This window comes from Mustela nivalis (genome assembly GCF_964662115.1).
Source record: "Mustela nivalis genome assembly, chromosome: 2".
Taxonomy (NCBI): domain Eukaryota; kingdom Metazoa; phylum Chordata; class Mammalia; order Carnivora; family Mustelidae; genus Mustela; species Mustela nivalis.
Window position 1 is genome coordinate 132721541 of NC_139021.1, and position 20021 is coordinate 132741561.

The following is a 20021-nucleotide window of genomic DNA, read 5'->3' on the forward strand; positions in this document are numbered from 1 at the left end:
TTTGCTTTGCCAGCACCCGTCCTTCCGATGTTTTAAATTTTTACCCCATATTTAGAAGTCAGAGATGTTTCATAGAAAGCCACAGTTGCGCATCTCCTTGGTAGCTAAGTGAACACAGTGGCACTAGACCCATGTCTCCACGCGGCATCTTTTGTGGTATTTGAGTGGTAGCCACCTATTCAAGATGGGATGTGTATCTCCATGTCCCCACAATCCCCACTACTCCCTATAGTCTCACACCCAGCCAGTTTCCTTCACTGAACATTATCTGCCTGTCCCCCAGAAGAGGGCTTTTGAGGGCAGGATCTATGTGTTCCTGTGTTTTCTCTCCCTCTCTAACCAGCCTTTAAAGTGTCTCCCACACTCAGTCATACGTCCCCTCCGCAAGAATGCTTGCAAAGCGCTTCCCCAGCTTTCCAAGGCAATAGCATGTGAAGTGTGGTGGCAAGGGGACCAGTGGCAGCCCCATTTCACAGGGGAAGAAACTGATTGGCAAGTGGGTGTAGGATCAGAGCTGAAAAAACTGGCAGACGCCTGCTGGGGTGGGCTCTGGGACTGCTCCCTACCTGTTGGAATATTAGAACTGAGAGGCAGGCTCTGCCTGGAGCGTTGGAAGGGAGGCCTGGTCTAACCACAGGATCTGGAAGAGGCAGCTCTATGAGGCAGGCAGAGGCGGCCTTCCAGCCTGACACTACCCCTTCCCACCCTGGCCCGCCCAGCTCTTCTCTTGAGCCACGGAGCGTCCTGCTGGGGGGAGGAAGGGCTGGCAGCTCAGGCCAGGACCCAGCCCGGTATACATTAGGAGTAACACAATTGTGTGAGAGTGTAGGACATTATTGCCTGTGCATTATTGATAGTTATTGTACCCTACAAGCCATAAATTATTGACAGGACTGAGTGAAGGCGAGGTGGGGGCTGCAGCCGGGCCGAGGGACAGCAGTGGGTTGGGGGAGGGGGTAGCACGTGTACAATGCCTGCCACAGTGAGGTGTGGTGGGGTTCGCCAAAGGGGAGACATACACCTATGCGCAGCCCCAGGCAGGAAAGTAATAATGTGTGTCTCTCTTTTTCCTTCACTCTTCACCCATCTTTCCTTGATTTCCCCTTCCTAGGCGCCTTCACTTCTTCCCTCCTGTCCCTTCCTCTTCCTGCTCTCCGGCCTGCTCTCTCTGGTAGACCATTGGCATCTAAAAGAGGCCTCAAGGACAATTCCAGGTGCTGGTCTCCCAAGTGTCGGGGGCACAGTGGCACAAGATGGGGAAAAACTAAGGAACAGACATTTGGGTGGGGTGAGACCCAGGGTCCAGTTCTCAGGGGTTAAGTTTGAGGAAACTGTCAGCCATCCAGGTGGAGGTGGAGAGGGGCTTCATTACTAGGGCAATGGTGATCACTCGGGGCGGGGGCCGCAAGAGCTTCAGGGATGCTCCTTTCATCCCACAGCAATGATGGGAGGGAACTACAGAGGGGTTAAGGCACTGGTCCAAGGTCACACAGCTAGTGAGTAGCAGACCCGGGAGTGCAGCCCAGGTAGTTAGGCCCAAGCCTGGGCTCTTAACATATCCCATGGGGTATGTGAGTGACTGTCCCTGAATGAGGAGCTCAAGAGGGGGTTTTTTATTTGCTTTTTTGCTTATCTCTATTTTCCAAATTTTCTACAATGAATATGTATTGGTTTGTAATCAGAAAAAACACACACAACAAATTACTTTTTTAATAGCATCTCCCCTCTTCCCAAGTCCCTTGATGCCAACCTATCCTCTCCCCAATCCCTTGGTTGCCCCAGGGGCATTCTCCAAGCAGGCAGGAGGAGGAGGAAGGAGGAAGCTGACCCCACTCGGACCCCCTCCTGTAGGCTGGAGGGGGAGGTAAACACAGTGTTGCCACCTCGGACTACCTCATCCAAGTTCAGGGCCAGGAGTATAGGTACTGGTGACAGGGCACCTCCGGCCTCCCTGCCAGGCCTGGCAGCTTCTCCTTTGGTTCACTCAAAGACTGAGGGTCAGCCCTAACCTCAGCTCTATCTGCCCACAGCAGCTGGACCGGCAGCTGGGCCCAGGGCCAGGCCAGTACTGCAGAAGGAACCTTGTAAAGCGTTCCCAGCCCCAAACTGTGCCCTGAGATCACCACTCTGTTCTCCCCCTACTGAGTTCCCCGGATTAATGAGTGTTCCCAGCCTGGAAGTGCAGGGACTTGATTCCCATGCACACAGTTCCAGGAAAGAGAATCTCCTACGCCTCACTACTCCTGGCTCTCCCTGGAAAGACGGCAGGCGTCCAGGAGGGAGTGAGAGCCTGGGGGCGGAGGCTGCTGCCGGCAGCGCGCACCTTCTCAGCAGCGGGCACGAGGCCGGGCACCATGCACACCCTCATCCAGGCTTCTTGGTGGGCATGTCAGAGAGGGCATAGATCTTCGTGCACTGACCTCAGTTAGTATCAATGTGGTAATGGTAAGTGGAAAAACAGACTGCATCCCCACGTAAAGCTTATACCTGTTTTGTTTTTACAAATAGGTATTTTAGCCAGGTTGATAGCAATGACATGTCTGTGTCATCTTCGGCTTTGAGACACGCCCCCCGAAACCGCTCACAGAGGTTAGGAGGGCGGTTGTCTGCAGTGGCGGGCTGGGTGAGGACAACAGTAAGAGAGAATGAACACATCTTGTTTTACATAAGCCAAAAAAAGAAGTGATGACATTATGGGTTATTTTTTACCACCCAGAATAAATAAAACTTTAAAAAGAACTAAACATGGTGGGCACGCTTCTGCCTCCAGACTTGGGCAACTACTAGCTGTCCTCGTGTCTGGAGAAGGCGTGCTCTGCTGCTCCCGCCTGGAAGCTGTGTCCCTCTCCGGCGACGGCTAGCCAGAGGTCACAGTGGCCAGGTGGCTCGGGGCTCCTGGACAGGACCAGCCTTGGGTCTGGGAAGACTGGTTCAACAGTGACCTCAGAGACACCCCCTAATCCCCGCCTCCCTTCCTGGATCCTTCTGTGGCATTGCCACCCAGTGCCTCAAGGATCCGTGCTGAGGACGGGGACCTCTGCTCCTAGGAGACCAAGTCTCTGCCTTCCTCCCACTCATCAAGCTCCCAGTATGTGCCAGACATTATGCTGGGTGCCTCCATTGCCCCATCTAAACATGCTTAAGTCACTTTTCTCCAGGGGGAAGGATGAGACAGATAGAGAGGCACAGCCAGGAATGAGGTCAACCTGTCCGGTTTGGAAATGCACAGGAAACATATCTATTGTTAAACGTATGTCTGTTTTCCCACAGAAGACAGAAAGAGAGTGAATATTTCCTTGAAAGTCTTGGAGACAGCGATCCATCCGTTCAATGTTTGGAGCTGGTAGGACACCCTGTGAGCTCATAGGCCAGAATGGGGCACAAAGTCCCCCAAGGGGAAGAAACTTAAGGAGAGTGTTGGTCCTTTTAGGATGGGGAATTGACAGAGGAGGAGCTGGTAAGGCTTGGAATATACATTCCAAAAGGGCTTGAGCTTCCCTCCAGGTTGAATGGGACATCTGTAGCAAGGCCTAGGGCAGGGCTGAGGCGTGGCTGACGGCAGCCACAGGTGTGTGCTGGATTTGGCACGCCTACCCTGCTGTCCCAACACAACCATCTGCAAAGAATGAGAAGATCCCACCGGGCCGATGGAAAGATGGAGGCCTGGAAAGACTGTCCTGGGGCAACCACCACACCTCTCTGGGTGAGCCTCATGCTTCCTGTGATCCCCGACCGTCCCCCCACTGCTCCCCTCTCTGCTCCTGAGTTCAGTCTTCTGGAGGAGGGGAGCAAGGTGTGTGGGCCACTCCCCTCTGCAGGCAAAGCTGGAAAGCCCTAGAGAAGGGACTCCAGAAGAGTGCCCAGTGCTAGGTCTTAGAGCATCATGGCTGTACCAGCCCGCCTCCTCTGACCCAGCTCCAGGAGGTTGCAGGAGACATGGTGTGTGGAATGAGATCCGGGAAAAGGGAGGGAACTCTTGGTCCCAGCTCTGCTGCCAACTTTCCGTGGGGTGACAGAGGGCCACATTGGGACAGGAAATGACAGGTCACAGTGGGAGGCAGGGACTGGTCAGCCTGGGGTGGGTGTGCGTGCCACGCCCCCTGCTGGTGGCGGCGGCCAAGGTGGGGGTTGGGAAGGGAGCCAGGCCTACCCCTGTGGAAGGGGGGAGAGGAAGCACCTGTGTGAACCCACAGGAGGGCTGATACCTGGGCACATTCAGGGCTTAAGGGAAGGGGAGCGTGAGCCCTGGGTCGGAGGCACACTGTATCTGTGTCATCCCATATGGCAGCCACTGGCCACAACTGGCCACGGAGCACTGGAAACATGGCCACAGTGACTACAGTACTGAAACTTCAGATTTCAATTTAATTCATTTTTTAAAATTTAATTTTAATTCATCTCAATTTAAAACGGAATTTAAATTGTAAAACATACTTAATCCACTTATTGGAAAACTTTTTAGCATGTTTAGAACAACATGGGGCCCCTGCCACAGTCACTTGTATGAACTATAAACACTGATCAAGTACTTCTGTTGAAAACGTAGAGTTCAAACGGAGACATACTTTAAGTATAAAATACATGCTGGATTTTGAAGAGTTCGTGATAAAAAAAAGAATTGGATAACTATTACCAATTTTTATAGTGCTTACACGTTGAAACAAAATCGTGTTGGGCATATTGAGTTAAATAAAATATCTCAAATTAATGCCACTTGTTTCTTTCTACTTTTGAAAATGTAGCTGCTGGAAAATTTTAAATTACGTATGTGACTTGTGTTACATTTTAGCTGGACAGAGCTGAAAGTCGGGAATGTTGGCCTAAATTTAGCAGGAGAATATGCATTAACCATTATGTGGCTCTCCTGTGAGGACCCCCTGGGACATTGTCCTTGCTCCTTAAGACTCAGTAGGGCCCCTCTGTGTGCTTCTGGAGTACCTGTATGTCTCTCAACATGGGGGTGGGGCGAAGGCACCATGACTTTAAGGCTTTATACATGTATTTTATTCAGGATGCACAGAGTCTGTGTGAGAGTTGGGGTTCTGCTTCTAGGCTCTGGTGCCCCGCACCACCACCCTGAGCTGTCAGCAGTCCCCATGCCCAGAGTGTCCTAAATCCAGCCAGGCGTGGAAAGCAGGCATCATCTATGTCTCCCGCCTCCCCACACAGACAAGGCTGGGCCAGAGTCATCAGCCGGGTCTCTGCACAATTCCAGTGGCCGGGTGCTGGCAGGGGTGAGGGGGGTTGCGGGGGAGCGACCCTAGGGAGCACCTCATGACACACGTCAGACCTGTCAGTTCTGATGCTGTAGAGGGACATACAGGCTAGTGAAATATGACCCCAATTCCTGCCATGGAATCAGGGTATGGGTCACCAGTGTGCCGGGCCCAGTCAGGCTTCCAGGCCTACCAGAATCTCCCTAGCTCCTCACAGATTTGCCTGAGGGGAGAGGACCCTGAAGGATGAGGAAGCTGGGCCAATGTCTGCCCAAGTCCAGGGAGGAGCCACATCAACTTGCTGGACTTGATACATTTCTCTCCTATCCCTAGTTTTTCCGGATCCTTTTCATGGGGCAGGTTTTCACACAGTCCTTGAAACCACCTTTAACCTGGTCTTTGTCACAGAGACAGAAAATAAAGGCCACAATTCCAGGCAAGGCAGTTTCTTGGGACTGCAGGGCGAGACAAGAATCACTGTGTGGCCTTGGCAGAGTCACTTTGCTTCTCTGTGCCTGTTTCCCAGGTGGAAGACAAGCCTGGAATTCCCTCTCTGGCCCCACACCTGAGGTGGAGCAGACCTCTGTGGAGGGAAGAAATGCTGGGGAGGAAGTTCTGCACATACAAGCACATAGAAAAGACCTGAGCCTGTGGAGGATGACCCAGTCCCAGAGCCATTAGGCAAAGGAAACAGATACTCCAAGAGTGGGTTTCGCAAAGCAAGGTGTTACGTGAAAGCTACAAGCAACCTGCTTCCCACTTTTCTTCAAAGATTCCTTTCTCCTCGAGGTGCCTGGGTGGCTCAGTGGGTTAGGGCCTCTGCTTTCGGCTCAGGTCATGATCCCGGGGGTCCTGGGATCGAGCCCCACATCGGGCTCTCTGCTCAGCGGGGAGCCTGCTTCCTCCTCTCTCTGCCTACCTCTCTGCCTACTTCTGATCTGTCAAATAAATAAATAAAATCTTTAAAAAAAAAAAAAAGATTCCTTTCTCCTCTCTCTCTCACTCCCCCTCTCTCCCTGTCTCCCCACTTTGGGCACTTACCTGCCTCTCTGTGCAGGAATAGACTCATCTTTTCATTTATTCAGTCAACAAACATCCATCTAATATTTATTATTATGAAAATTGCCTGGTACAGCATTAAGAGCACACTAGATTTTTTTTAAAGATTTTATTTATTTATTTGACAGACAGAGATCACAAGTAGGCAGAGAGGCAGACAGTGAGAGGGGGAAGCAGGCTCCCTGAGGAGCAGAGAACCCGATGTGGGGCTCGATCCCAGGACACTGGGATCATGACCTGAGCCGAAGGCAGAGGCTTTAACCCACTGAGCCACCCAGGCAGCCCAAGAGCACACTAGATTTTATAATTATTATAATCATCTTCTTCGATGTCAGGTGCCGAGCACATTCTTCCCCTATAAACCAAGCACTTCCCTGAGGGCTCTCCCTACTAAATATCCTCCCTGGACCGAATCATCCCAGGGGTGATGAGGATGATGCCTGCACAGCCTTGCAGAGGGGCCCTTCCTGCCTCCTCCATCTTTGCAAAGCTTACCCCCATGCATGCCCCCTTACAGGATCACTATGGTCTCCAAACTTCTCTCTCTAGAAGTGGGACCCTCTCTTTAAACAGACGACCTAATGTGTGAGCCAGCTGCTGGTGACAAGTTGGGGTTCTGGACTCTTCCTACTCAACACCTGCTCCCATCCTGTCCTGTGGCAGCTTCTTGGGTACCGCTGCAGACAGGACTCTGGGACTTTCCAGAACACAATTCGAAAGTTCCTGCAGTGAGAAAAAAATTGGAGTCAGAAAGATAGGGCTACATGGCACAGGCCATCATCATGCTGTGTAAATTCATGCAAGTTACTACCCTCTCTGAGCTTCTGGTCCATTTTGGTTCAGCGAGGAGGTTGGGGTGGATGAGTCAGATGAGATGGCCATGATCCTACAATGGGGAGAGAGTTAGCACGAGCAGGGGTGAGACAGCCGCCCCCACCCTTCCTGAAACAGGTGACCAGGGAGCAGCCTCCTCTCTGCCCCATCCGGAGTGAGTCTTCCTCTGGTGTGAGTCACTGCACACCAGGAAGACTTTGAGGTCCTGCCTCGACGCTAACTGCCCCAAAATATGTCTCCTCTAGTCTTTCACAACGTCTGAAATTTCACCATTAGCACCGCAGCCCTTTGGATCCCTGGGACTTTATGTTCCACTCAGATCTCGGGAAAATATGGATCGCTATATATAAGAAACAGAAATAGCTCATCAGATAAGACCTTGGTGCACATAAGCCGGCAGAGATGGGCTTGGTTTGGCCCTCAAGGGGGTCAGCCCAAGAACCAAAAGACCAAGTTTGCCAACTTCATCATGACCATTGGGCAGACCAGCTTGGCCGTGACCTACTTCGAGACCCAGGCAGTGCGGCCAAGCTTGCCCTTCAAACTCTCCTCCCACCGCAGGCCTGTTCTTGCCTCTCTGCCGGGCTGCCATAGCAGCCACGGCTCCAGAACACAGGGCTCACAGGGCACCATTCTCTGTGCAGGGGACGGGTCCCTGAAAGCACAACCGGCCCCCTGCCCTCCGCCATACGATAAACAAATTAGCAAATAAATAAGGTTGCTTTCCGGTCAAGTGCTATGTTCAGGTTTACACTTTCAAGGATCACTGGTCACTGGCTGAACAAGGCATTTGTAGGGAGACAAGAGAAGAGCCATTTGTCTGGGAAGCTGGAGAAGGGGCTGATAGCTGCTAAGTCTGATCCCCCATTTCACAACTGTGGAGACTGGGACCCAGAAAGGGAAGTGGCAGCAGCTTAGTCTAGTGAAAGCAGTCTGGGCCAATTTGCCTCATCTTAAACCCCAGCCTAGGTGTTATTCACAGGGTGGCCTCATTGGAGTTCTCCAGCCTCCCCAAGCCTTACCTTCCACATGTGCTCATGGGGCTCCCACTCCCCCTTTTGTAGGGCCCCATGAGCATGGAGAGGTGACACACGTGGAGAGCCCAAAGCGTAGCAGGTGTTCAGTAAACAGGACTGTTAGCATTGCCATCGGCATCGGAGTGACCTGCCCAAGGTCACATGGGAGGGAGCAGACAGGCCAGAACGGGACTCCTGACCTCCCAGTGCCCCGTCCCTCCACTCCCCCGCCCCCCAGCGAGATCCAGCCAGTGATCAGTGGAGTTTCCAGGGCAGATGATGGAAGGTGGAAAAAATGAATAGGATGTTATGCAATTGACTAACATCAGGATAAGTGATTTTTTAGAAGGGGGTGGGGAGGAAAGTGCCCCAGAGGACACGCTCTCTTCAGGAGGTGCGGCTCTCTGTTTCCTAGTGTGTTTTTCCCTGAGGTCAGCTCAGTGGGAAACACAGTAAATTACTGTTCAACAGGAAAAGACCATCCCAGCCAGGGGAGCCATCCTCCCTAAGCAGAACTACCAGGAAGGGAGCTTGCTTCTCTAGCCAGAATGCCTGAAGTCAGCAGGAGAGGCCAGCCAGACCGGCAGGCCTGCTGGGACAGCCTCAGGGAGGACGAAGGTCCAGTGAGGGGCCAACTTGCACCACTGGCACCTGCCTAGGGCGGTGCAGAGAGGACAGTGTTGAGTGACCTCGGTCGGAGCCCGGATCCCGACACTCCCTTCATGAGCCTGCTGTCTCTAGCCTGTTCCCCAACTGCTGTGAGTCTCAGGGTCTCCAGCCATAACCACTGGGCCGGCAGCACCCTTCAGTGCAATGAGGCTGCAGGATCCCTGGGACCATGTACTGAGGTGCCCAGGAAGGATTCAAGCCTTGTTTGCCCCCCTGTGGAGGGCACCCCTCTCTGGAGAGTGAGGGGAGACGTGGTTCCTGGAAGGTGAGAGCAGGATGGGACCAGGGAGTGGGAGCAGAAGGAGCGGGGGGACTGTTATCTGCTTCTCTGGGTGGGCCAGGGGATGGGTCAGCTGCTGAGCCCTTACCTGGAAGGGACCCTGGAGAGGAAGCTCAGATATTGAGGGAGAACAGAGAGGAGAGAAAGGGATGTGTGCTTGGTTGTACGTTCAAGTTAATAAAATAGCACTTTCTCAAGGTGCATGGATTAGCTTCTGGGGGTGGGGGAGGCACCATAACAAAGTGCCCCAAACAGGGGAGCTTAAAATGACACTTATTGTCCCACCGTTCTGGAATAGAAGTCTGAGATCAAGGTGTAGGCAGGGCGGTGGTCCCTGGGAGACTAGGTAGAAACCCTTGTGGGCTCTTCTTTGCTTCTCGAGGCGGCCAGCAGTCCTTGGACCTTCCTGGCTTGTGGCTGTGTCCTCCCTTCCTCCATCTTTACAGAGCGGGCTCACAGCCTCTGCCTTGTGTGCGTCCATGTCCGGATTCCTCCTTTTTGTAAGGACATTGATCATGCTGCATTAGGACCCACCCAAATGACCTCACCTTAACTTGGTCACACCTGCAAGGTTGGGGAGAGCGCTAATCACAGGTGAACTCATTCTAATTACCACTGAAGCCCAGCACCTGTCTATTTAACCCAGGAAGAATCTGGTCCTCACCCCAAGAGGAAAGTGTTGACCTGCTCTATGAAAGATACAAGCACACAAAACAAAATTATATCTCAGTCTTCAGATTTTTTCCAGATAGTATTCATGAAAAATAAAAATACTTAAACACACGGGGAGAAATAGGAAAACCTGCAGCAGCTGTGCTCTGCTTAGTTTTGTTACTATGTGATGCTGATAACTTGAACTCACCTTTGGGGGGAGTATTTACACAATCGACATTGGCAAACACTGCCAATCAGGGCTGCTGGGACTGTTGGTTCTTTTTCTTTTTCTTCTCCCCCTAAGGTCTGGCTTTAGGCTATTGTAAATTATATTTTTAAAGGTTTTGATTTATAACCGTTCATTGCCAGTGGAGAGAAATGCAATTGATTTCTAAATATATTGATCTTATATCTGGCAACCTGCTAAGTTTACTCCTTAATTCTTGTAGCTTTCTTTACTTTTTTATTTTTGGGGAGGAGGAGGAGTTGGATGGGGGAAGGGAAGAGGGAGAAGGAGAGAGAGAACCTTAAGAAGGCTCCACACCCAGTGTGGAGGCTGACATGGGGCTTGATCTCACAACCCTGAGATCATGACCTGAGCCAAAATCAAGTCAGATTCTTCACTGACTGAGCCATCCAGGTGCCCCCATTCTTGTAGCTTTTTTAAATAGATTCCATCAGATTTTTTGCAGAGACCATATCATGTTGCTTACAAATAAAGACAGTTGTATTTATTTCTTACGATTTGCTTGTCTTTTATTTCCTTTCCTTGCCTAGTTGTACTGGCTAGAACCTATATAATTTTTTCAGCTTTATTGAGATCTAATTGACCTACAACATTGTGAAAGTTGAAGGTATACAAACTGTTGATTTGATACACTCTTATATCACAAAATGATTACCACCTCCACTATGTCATATAATTCACATTTCATTTTTTTATGAACATTTAAGACCTACACTCATAACAACTTTCAAGTATATAATATAGTAATATTAGCCATAATCACCGTGGTGTACATTACATCCCCAGAATTTGTTCATCTTATAACTGGAAGTTTGTACAGTTTGACCACCATTTCCCTGCCTCCCCCCCAGCCCCTTGGCAACCTCCATTCTACTCTCTGTTTCTATGAGTTTGGCTTTGTTTAGATTCTCCTTGTAAGTAAGATCATCCAGTATTTGTCTTTCCTCGTCTGACTTATTTCACTTAGCATAACAGCCTTAAGATTCATTCATGTTGTTGCAAATAGCAGGATATCCTTTTTTCTTAGCCAGATGCATATATCATATATCTCTCTCAAAAGTTTATACATATTTCAATTATATAAATGTATTTCTTTCACATCTTAACAGTAATAATTGAAGGAGGAATGAAAAGCTTAAACAGATGTTTCATTATATGTGTCTAGTAGAATGGATACAATTAAAAAGTTCGACCTTCCCGAACATTGGCAAGAATGTGGAAAAACTGGAACTTTCATGCTCTGCTGGTGGGAATGGAACATGGTACAACCACTTTGGAAAACAGTTTATCAGTATCTTTAAATATACACCTAGAGTATAATTCAGATATTCCATCCCTACATACTTACCCAAGAGAAATGAAAGCACATAGCCATATAAAGACTTGCACACGGGGGGAACCTGGCTGGCTCAATTAGAGCATGCAACTTTTAACCTTGGGTCATGAGTTTGAGACCTACATTGGGTGTAGAGATTACTTAAAAAAAAAAAAAGACTTGCACACAAATTCTTATGGTAATTATTTTGATAATAACTAGAAACAACTCATACATCTGGCAATAGGTGGTTGAATAAACAAATTATATTATGTCCATATAATATGTTACTACTCAGTAACAAAAGAGAATAGACTACTGATACACTTAACAACATAGATGACTCTCAAAATTAGTATATGAGAGAAAGAAACCAAACCAAAGAAGAGTACATCTTGTGTGATTCTGTGTTTTAGAAAATGAGAACTAACAGACTGTGAAAGAAAACAGGTCAGTGTGTGCTTGGGAGGCTGGGGAAGACAGTGGGGCAGGGGAAAGATTATAAAGGAGCATAAGGAAACTTGCAGGAGTGAATGCAACAGTCACATTCTTGACGAGGTCATGGTTCCATGGTTGTATAAGGGTCTTAATTTACAAGATATACATATCAAATGTGGGCAGTTTATTATACATTGACATATATTTAGATTTCAATAAAACCATTTAAATTGTTTAGAGTATATGCTATGGTCCATAGGTTTAACAAATATGTAAAGTTTATATCGATTAATTGGATAGATTTGTTTGCTTTTTCTCTTATCGCTCAAGGCAACTCTATTTTCTATTTACAATAGTGTGCTGTAACTTATAAAACAAGTTTTTCTTATCATGTAAGAAAAAGTTGTTGCTATGGTAATACCAGACAAAATAGCCTTCAAAACAAAGTGTTAACAGCATTAAAGAGATATTACACCATGATAAATGGTCAATTTATCACAAAGACTTGACCTTCCTAAATGTCTATATTCTCAGTAATGGAGCTTCAAAGTACATGAAGTGACTACTCTGAAAATTAAAGGAAGAAGTAGAAGAATTATATTTGAATATTTTAACATTCCTTCAACATGTGAATAAGTAGATTAAAAAGGATTTGAACAAAGGAAATGGATTTGAGCACAACTGTCAATCTGTTAGTTGCTTTCAATAAACTACCTGATATATGTAGAATATTACATTTAACAATTACAGAATATACATTATTTATATGTGTACACAGAATATTTAAGATATTATGTATGATATTTTATTATTATAGATATTCATATTCATAAAGAAAAAGCGTAATAAATTTTAAAGTACTGAAGTTATGAGAAGTTTGTTCTGTGACCACACTTGGATAAATTACATATCAATAACATAAAGGTATCTGGAAAATAGCACATATTTGGGAATTAAACAGCACATTCCTAAATAAATCATTGGTCAAAGAATAATGTCCAGGAAATTAGATAATATTTTGAACTAACTGAAATTGATTCAAGATCTTTTTCTCTTTTCTAACATAAGTATTCAGTGTTATAAATTTCCCTCTCAGCCCTGCTTTAGCTGCATCTCACAATTATGTTGTACTTTCATTATAGTTCAATTCTAAATTTGTTTTTTTTTTTAAGTGATAAGAGATTTTCCTGTTCTCTTTCTGTTATTGGTTTCCAGTTTGAGTCCCCTTGTGGTCAGACTACATGATTTCAATTCTTTTAATTGGTTGGGATTTGTTTTAAAGTCCAGGATATGGAATACTTTTGTGAATTTTCCATGAGCCCCTGAAAAGAATGCATAGTCTACTCTTTGGGTGGAGTGTTTTATAAATACCTATTACATCTGTTGGCTGATGCTATCTCTCAGTTTTTCTATATCCCTCTTGATTTTCTGTCTGGTAGAGAGAAAGGGATGTTAAAGTCTCTGACTGTAACTGCATGTAAGTCTATTTCCAATTGACCTTCCAGTTTTGTCAGTTTTTACTTCATATATATTACAGCTCTGTTGTTTGGTGCATATATATTAAGGATTTCTATATATCCTTGGTGTGTTGTCCCTTTTATCAATATTTTTTTTTTCATTTCCATATAGTTTTATCAGAAAGAACTCCGAATAACTTTGAAGTTTCCAGTGGCATAAAAATCAGAGTCACACTTAAAAGGTTCATTAGAAAGAGTCACATAAATATTCCCATTGTCCACTGTCACTGTATGAATCCTTTGCTTTACTCCTTTGGAGCACCACTTGGGTTTTGCTGATGGATCTCTAGGGTTTATAGACTGATATAGTCCTTCTCCTGTGGCCAAAGTAATTTTGTATTTATGCCAGGGGCAAACTATACATGGTCGTCCATCAAAATCCTCTATATCTCCCAAATGTAAAGGTCCTCCTGAGTGGTAACAGCGAATATCCATAGCATGATACTCTCCTTTGTGGTAGAAAATGACCACTTCTCTATCATGCACAACAGCTGTCATTCTTTCAGATTTTTTAAGGTCCTCTTCTCTGCCAACACAGACAGAAGAATATTCCTTCATTTCAGGATCTTGTTCAGAGCCATCAACATCCATGCTTCCTCGAGTTCCTCGCTCCGCCTCCGCGAGACCAGCCAGCCGCCGAGCCCGCGTGACCCTACCCCTTTTATCAATATTTAATGTCCTTCTTTATCCCTGGTAATTTCTTTTGCTCTGAAGTCCACTTGATATAAACATACCCGCTTTGCCTTTTTTTTTTTTAAGATTTTATTTATTTATTGAGAGAGAGAGAGAGCACAAGCAGAGTGAGGGGGCAGAGGCAGAGGGAGAGACAGAATCTTTTTTTTTATATTAATCTTTTTATTGATAAAATGAAACATGTTGAAACTCTGCAAATAATAATAACAATAATAATAATAACAACTCAAGGGGCACCTGGGTGGCTCTGTAGGTGAAGCGTCTGCCTCAGGTCATGATCCCGGGGTCCTGGGTTCGAGCCCTATATCGGGCTCCCTGCTCGGTGGGAAGCCTGCCTTTCCCCCCACATCATGCGGGAGAGACAGAATCTTAACCAGACTCCACACTAAGCACAGGGCACAATGTGGGGCTCAAAACCAAGACCCTGAGGTCACTACCTGAACCAAAATCAAGAGTTAGACACTTAACCCACTAAGCTACCCAGGTGCCCCCTCTACTCTTCTTTTTTTATTTTTTTTAACTTTTTATTAAAGATTTTATTCATTTGACAGAGAGAGAGGGAGAAATCACAAGTAGGCATAGAGAAAGGAAGGGAAGCAGGCTCCCTGCTGAGCAGAGAGCCTGATGCAGGGCTGGATCCCAGAACCCTGGGATCATGACCTGAGCCAAAGGCAGAGGCTTAACCCACTGAGCCACCCAGGCTTCTCTCTTCTTTTTTTAAATTAGTGTTTGCACAGTACATTTTCCCTCCTTTTTACTTTCAACCTACCTATATACCTACATGTGAAGTGGGTTTCTTGCAGACAACATATAATTAGGTAATTTTTTTGTCCACTGGGCAAATCTCTTTTAATTGGTGTATTTAGATGACTTACATTTAATGTAATTATCGGTATGGCTTACATCTACCACTTTATTATTTGTTTCATTTGTTTATTCTGTTTCTTATTCCGTTGTCCCCTCTCTCTTTTCTTTCTCCTTTTAGGCTATCTGAACAAACTAAATGATATTGAAAAGAAAACATATCCAAATTAATGGAATGCAAATAAAGTTCTGCTAAAAAGAAAATATAGCTTTAACTGCTTATGTTAGTTGGGAATAAACCTAAATACCAATGATCCAAGCATCCATGTTAAGAAGTGAGAAAAGAAGAGCAAATTCCACAGTAAGTAGAAGGAAAGTATTAATAGAATGAAAAGCAATCACTGAAAAATAGATAAGAGAAAAATTCATCAAAGACAAATTTGATCACTTGAAAGATTGAAAAAGTTATTATCAAAAGATTGACAACCCCTTAGCTGGATTGAAAAAGAAAGAAAAAGAGAGAGCCAGAGGACACTCAAATTACCAATACCAAAAACCAAAGAGGGCATATCATTATAAGTTCCATCCTAAAGCCCCACACAAATAAATATGATCATCTGGATGAAATGAAAATATTCCATCAGAGTACAGCTTACCAAAAGTAACCCAAGAAGAAACAGCAAATACTAATGGGCCTAAGTCTGTTAAAAAAAATTAGATTAACAAGCAGAACCTTCAACAAAGAAAACACTATTCTCACAGCTGAATTCTCTCAACTATGTAAGGAAGAAATGACATCAATCTCACACAAACTTTTTCCAAAACTAGAAAAGGAAGAAATGCTTCCCTAATCATTTCATAATGCCAGCATGACCTTCTACTGAAACCTCACAGAAGTATTACACAAAATAAAAGTATAGACCAACATTCCTCATGAACATCAGTGTAAAGATTCCTTAACAAAATATTGGCAAGTTGAATTCAGAAAGATATCAAAAGAATAATATATGATGACAAAATGTGGTTTATCCCAGCAATGAAAGGCTAGTTTCTCACTTGAAAAGAAGTCACTGTAATTCACCACATTAACAGAAGAAAGAGAAAAAAATTATGCTTATCTCAATTGATGCAGAAAAAGTATTTGACAAAATCCAATACCCATTCATGATACTTAAAAAACTTAGCAAAGTAGGAATAAAATAGAAGCGCATTTCCTCAAGATGGTAACAGCTAGCAATGGAAAGCTGACAGTTAACATCCTACTTATATGATGAAATATGAATGCTTTTCTCCCATAATTCAGAACATGTGAAGAAGGCCTGTTCTCATCTCATATGAACAGAATCCAGAAGGATTGAGAATAAAACGACTAGTATTACTTACTGAATTTAGTAACTCACAGTATACAAGGTCATTATACAAAATCAATTGTATTTTTATACAGTTAGCAAAAACCCAATAATGTATGTACGAAGTCATTATATCAAAAATGACAGATTAATGTTCAGAGAAACTAAGACTGTGAAAAGATATGCCTTTTGCAGATTGGAAAACTTCGTGTTAAAATGTCAGTTCTCCCCAAATTGATCTATACATTTGATGACATCTTATCAAAATCCTAAATATTTTAATGGAAATTAACAAGTTGATTCTAAAGGTAATGGAAATGGTAATGATCTAGAAGATCCAAAATAATATTGGGGGGGTGGGGAGAAGAAGAGGGTTAGAGAGCTAACATATTAACTAGAAACCGCTGGTGATGAAGATGGTGTGGTATTGGGGTAAGGACAGACAAATGGATTAATGAAACAGAACAGAGGGTCCAGAAATAGATTCATACCTGCACAGTTCATTGATTTTTGGCAAAGGGGGTCAAAGCAATTCAATGGGGAGAGGAAATTCTTTTCAAAAACATGGTGTTGAAAAAGAAAAAAACCAAAAACGTGGTGTTGAGACAAGTGGATAATGAGATGGGGAAGAAAATGACCCTCGACCTCCACCTCACACTATACACTAAAAATAATTAAGGACAGATAATAGACTTAAACATAAATGCTAATTACAATAAACCTGGAAGGAAACAGGAGACTATCTCTTTGACATAACATGCAGTCATCATAAAAGAAGAAATGTAAAACATGGATCTTTATCAAAAGGGAAAATTTTGGCTCTTTAAACCACTGTTAACAGGGATGCCTGGGTGGCTCAGTGGGTTAAGCCACTGCCTTAGGCTCAGGTCCTGATCCCAGAGTCCTGGGATCGATCCCCGCATTGGGCTCTCTGCTCAACGGGGAGCCTGCTTCCTCCTCTCTCTCTGCCTCTCTCTCTGCCTGCCTCTCTGCCTGCTTATGATCTCCGCCTGTCAAATAAATAAATAAATAAAATATTTTTAAAAAAACAAAAAACAAAAAAAAAAACCCACTGTTAACAGAATGAAAACCCAAACAACAGGCGACTGGGAGGAAATATTCACAACACATCCATCTGACAAAGGAGGTATATTCAGAACGTTCAAGGAAGTCCTACAAATCAACAGTAAAACATGAGAAACATCCCAATAAAGATTGGGCAATAGGTTTGAACGGCTCTTTCATAAAAGAAGACATACAAGTGGCTAGCTAATCAGCACATGAAAAGGTGACCAGCATCGAGAGTCATCAGAGAAGCACCAATTAAAACTACACTGAGATACCATTTCCAACCCACCGGCTTCATTAAAAACACCGACAATATCAAATGCTGGTGAGGATTGTGAACCTGGAGCTCTCATACACGGAAGGTGGGGGTACAAAGTGAAACAATCACTTTGGAAAAACAGTTTGGGCAGTTTTCTATAAAATTAAATACATAGTTACCTGAGGACCCAGCAATTTCACTCCTTTTTACTGCAGGAAAATGGAAACAGGTTTCTAAAAAAGCAAAAATTTGTTCGAGAATATTCATAGAAGCCTTACTCGTACTAGACTAAAATGGGAAATAATCCAAATGTCCATTACAAGAGAATAAATAAACACATTACGGTGTGTTCAAATAATTAAGACTATTTCATAACAACCAGGAACACACTTCCGTTACCACAACAACCTGGAATGGATCTCAGTCATTGTGGTGAGCAAAAGGAGCCAGTCACAGAAGGCTACGTCTTATCTGATTCCATGCATGAGGCATTCGGGAATAAGCAAACTTCATCTAGGCTGTTCGAAATCAGGGGGAGGACTGACTGGGAAAGAGGTAAGGACATTTTGAGATGCTGGAAATGTTCGTATCTTGATTGGGATTGTGGTTACTAGGTGTGTAGTAACCTTACACACACCTACATGTGAAGTGGGTTTCTTGCAGACAACATATAATTAGTTAATTTTAATTATACCTTGTCAAATATCAATAGATATTGTCAAATATCATAGAACTTGTCAAATATCATAGAACTTTACACTCCAGATCTGTGTGTTTCATTGTATGTAAATTCCACCTCCACCAAATTCTTTAAAAGACAGAAGAGGAAGTAGGGGGCGGGAACGTGGGTGAGCTGCTAGTTCTTGAACCTTCCTTTCCTCCACCTTGAACTTCCCTACCATTTGGAATCTTGTGAGCTGGCTCTGTTCATTTTTAAGGCAGTGGTCGCTCCTCTAAGCCCTGGTCAGTCCTGCATTCACACAGGTATATTGGGAAGTCCACAGGTCACCCCAGTTAGGCAACACTGGTCTAGTTCCCGACTTCTGCACAGGTCCTTGAGTGATGGTATCTGGACAGCAATCATTGGAATGTTTTACAGCTCTCTTAACTGGGAGCAGAAGTTTTGACTTGTTTAAAGTCTCTCATCCCACAACCTACCTACCTACTTGAAAAGCATAGCCATTTTAAGAAAGAATATGTACACACGTGCACACCAACAGAGTCTGCTTTAAAAGATGCTGGTGGCGGCTCAGTGGGTTAAGCCACTGCCTTCGGCTCAGGTCATGATCTCAGGGTCCTGGGATCAAGCCCCGTATCGGGCTTTCTGCTCAGTGGGGAACCTGTTTCTCCCTACCCCCCACCTGCCTCTCTGCCTGCTTATGATCTCTCTCTCTCTCTCTGTCAAATAAATAAATAAAAATCTTTAATAAAAAAAAAAAGATGCTGCTGGTGATAAAGAGTCATCAGGAACAGCAGATCTAGAAGCAACCAATGAAAAGCTAAATAGGTCCAAATTCATAGTTCATGCTGAAATCGATTTACGGCAAAAGAGTGGAACAAAGAGAAATTTAAATATCCAGAGCCAGATGAGCTGACTGCTGATATTATGAAAAAGATAGAGCAGAGGACATGATGAAGACTGCTCCCCATATGGTCCTTTGGGGGAGAGTCAGCATTCAATAGAAAGGAAAGGTTTATACTATCCTTCTCTCCAAACACACACACACACACACACACACACTCTCTCTCTCTCTCTCTTTCAGTCTACCCCACTCTGCTCCCAGATTCTCTCCTTTCTCTCTTCCCCCAATTAATATCTTTGTGGCGCATCCATCCAGTTCACAGGAGGACCTCCTCAAGTAAACTTTCCACTGAACAATGTCTTTGGCATTTATCCTGAAAATCATAGTGAGTTACCTTCAAAAGTTACCAGCTACTGAAACCAGAAGCACAGAATCCCAGAAACATGGGAGTGTTGTCTCTCTTACAAATTAATTTTGAATTAGCTCTCATTTTTGGTTTGAGGAACTGCTAGACTTTAAGCAATTCTACTTTTGCCCAAATGAAAACTTTACAGAGTTATAATTACCAAGATAGTGATTTGTAAATAAAGTAGATTTAAATATTAATCTCAGCGAGTGAATTATCTTGTACTCTCTGGGTAGCATAAATATAGTATTCAATTCGATTAGCAGCCCATTATTACATGAACAATACGGGAAGCATCACATGAGCCGTTCTGAAATCGGACATATTTGCAATGGCCAAAGGCATTTCTATATGACAAGCGCTGTATTGTTATAGCTTTAAGACAAATGTCAAGTGCCTTGATGTTTTCATTAGACAATGTAACTTGGTGTTACCTGAATACATTTAAACTGGAATATTTAAAAGAGAGTACAAGAGAGTTTAAAAGGTCTATCTTGCTATTTTTTTAAAAGATTTTATTTATTTATTTGACAGACAGAGATCACAAGTAGGCAGAGAGGCAGGCAGAGAGAGAGAGGAGGAAGAAGGCTCCCTGCTGAGCAGAGAGCCCAATGCGGGGCTCAATCCCACGACCCTGGGATCATGACCTGAGCCTCTGAAAGCATAGTCTTTAA

General features: G+C 44.6%; 1 protein-coding gene and 1 long non-coding RNA gene across 2 annotated transcripts; both read right to left on the reverse strand.

Moving 5' to 3' along the window:
• Positions 1-6781: 6781 nt before the first annotated feature.
• On the reverse strand, positions 6782-8247 carry LOC309858950. Its single transcript, XR_014308453.1, has 3 exons — positions 8132-8247; positions 7087-7161; positions 6782-6998 (listed from the first exon to the last, which is right to left on the reverse strand). It is a non-coding gene; the product is annotated as an uncharacterized lncRNA (long non-coding RNA).
• A 5087-nt stretch (positions 8248-13334) lies between these two features.
• LOC309858946 (Rieske domain-containing protein) lies at positions 13335-13898 on the reverse strand. The gene has a single exon (XM_082719266.1). It carries the CDS (start codon positions 13834-13836, stop codon positions 13363-13365), a length of 474 nt encoding a protein of 157 aa, XP_082575392.1. The 5' UTR covers positions 13837-13898; the 3' UTR covers positions 13335-13362.
• Positions 13899-20021: the final 6123 nt, after the last annotated feature.

What these genes read in the sequence shown, in the direction of transcription:
- LOC309858946 (XM_082719266.1), bottom strand. Translation starts at nt 13,836, where the DNA reads ATGGATGTTGATGGCTCTGAACAAGATCCTGAAATGAAGGAATATTCT.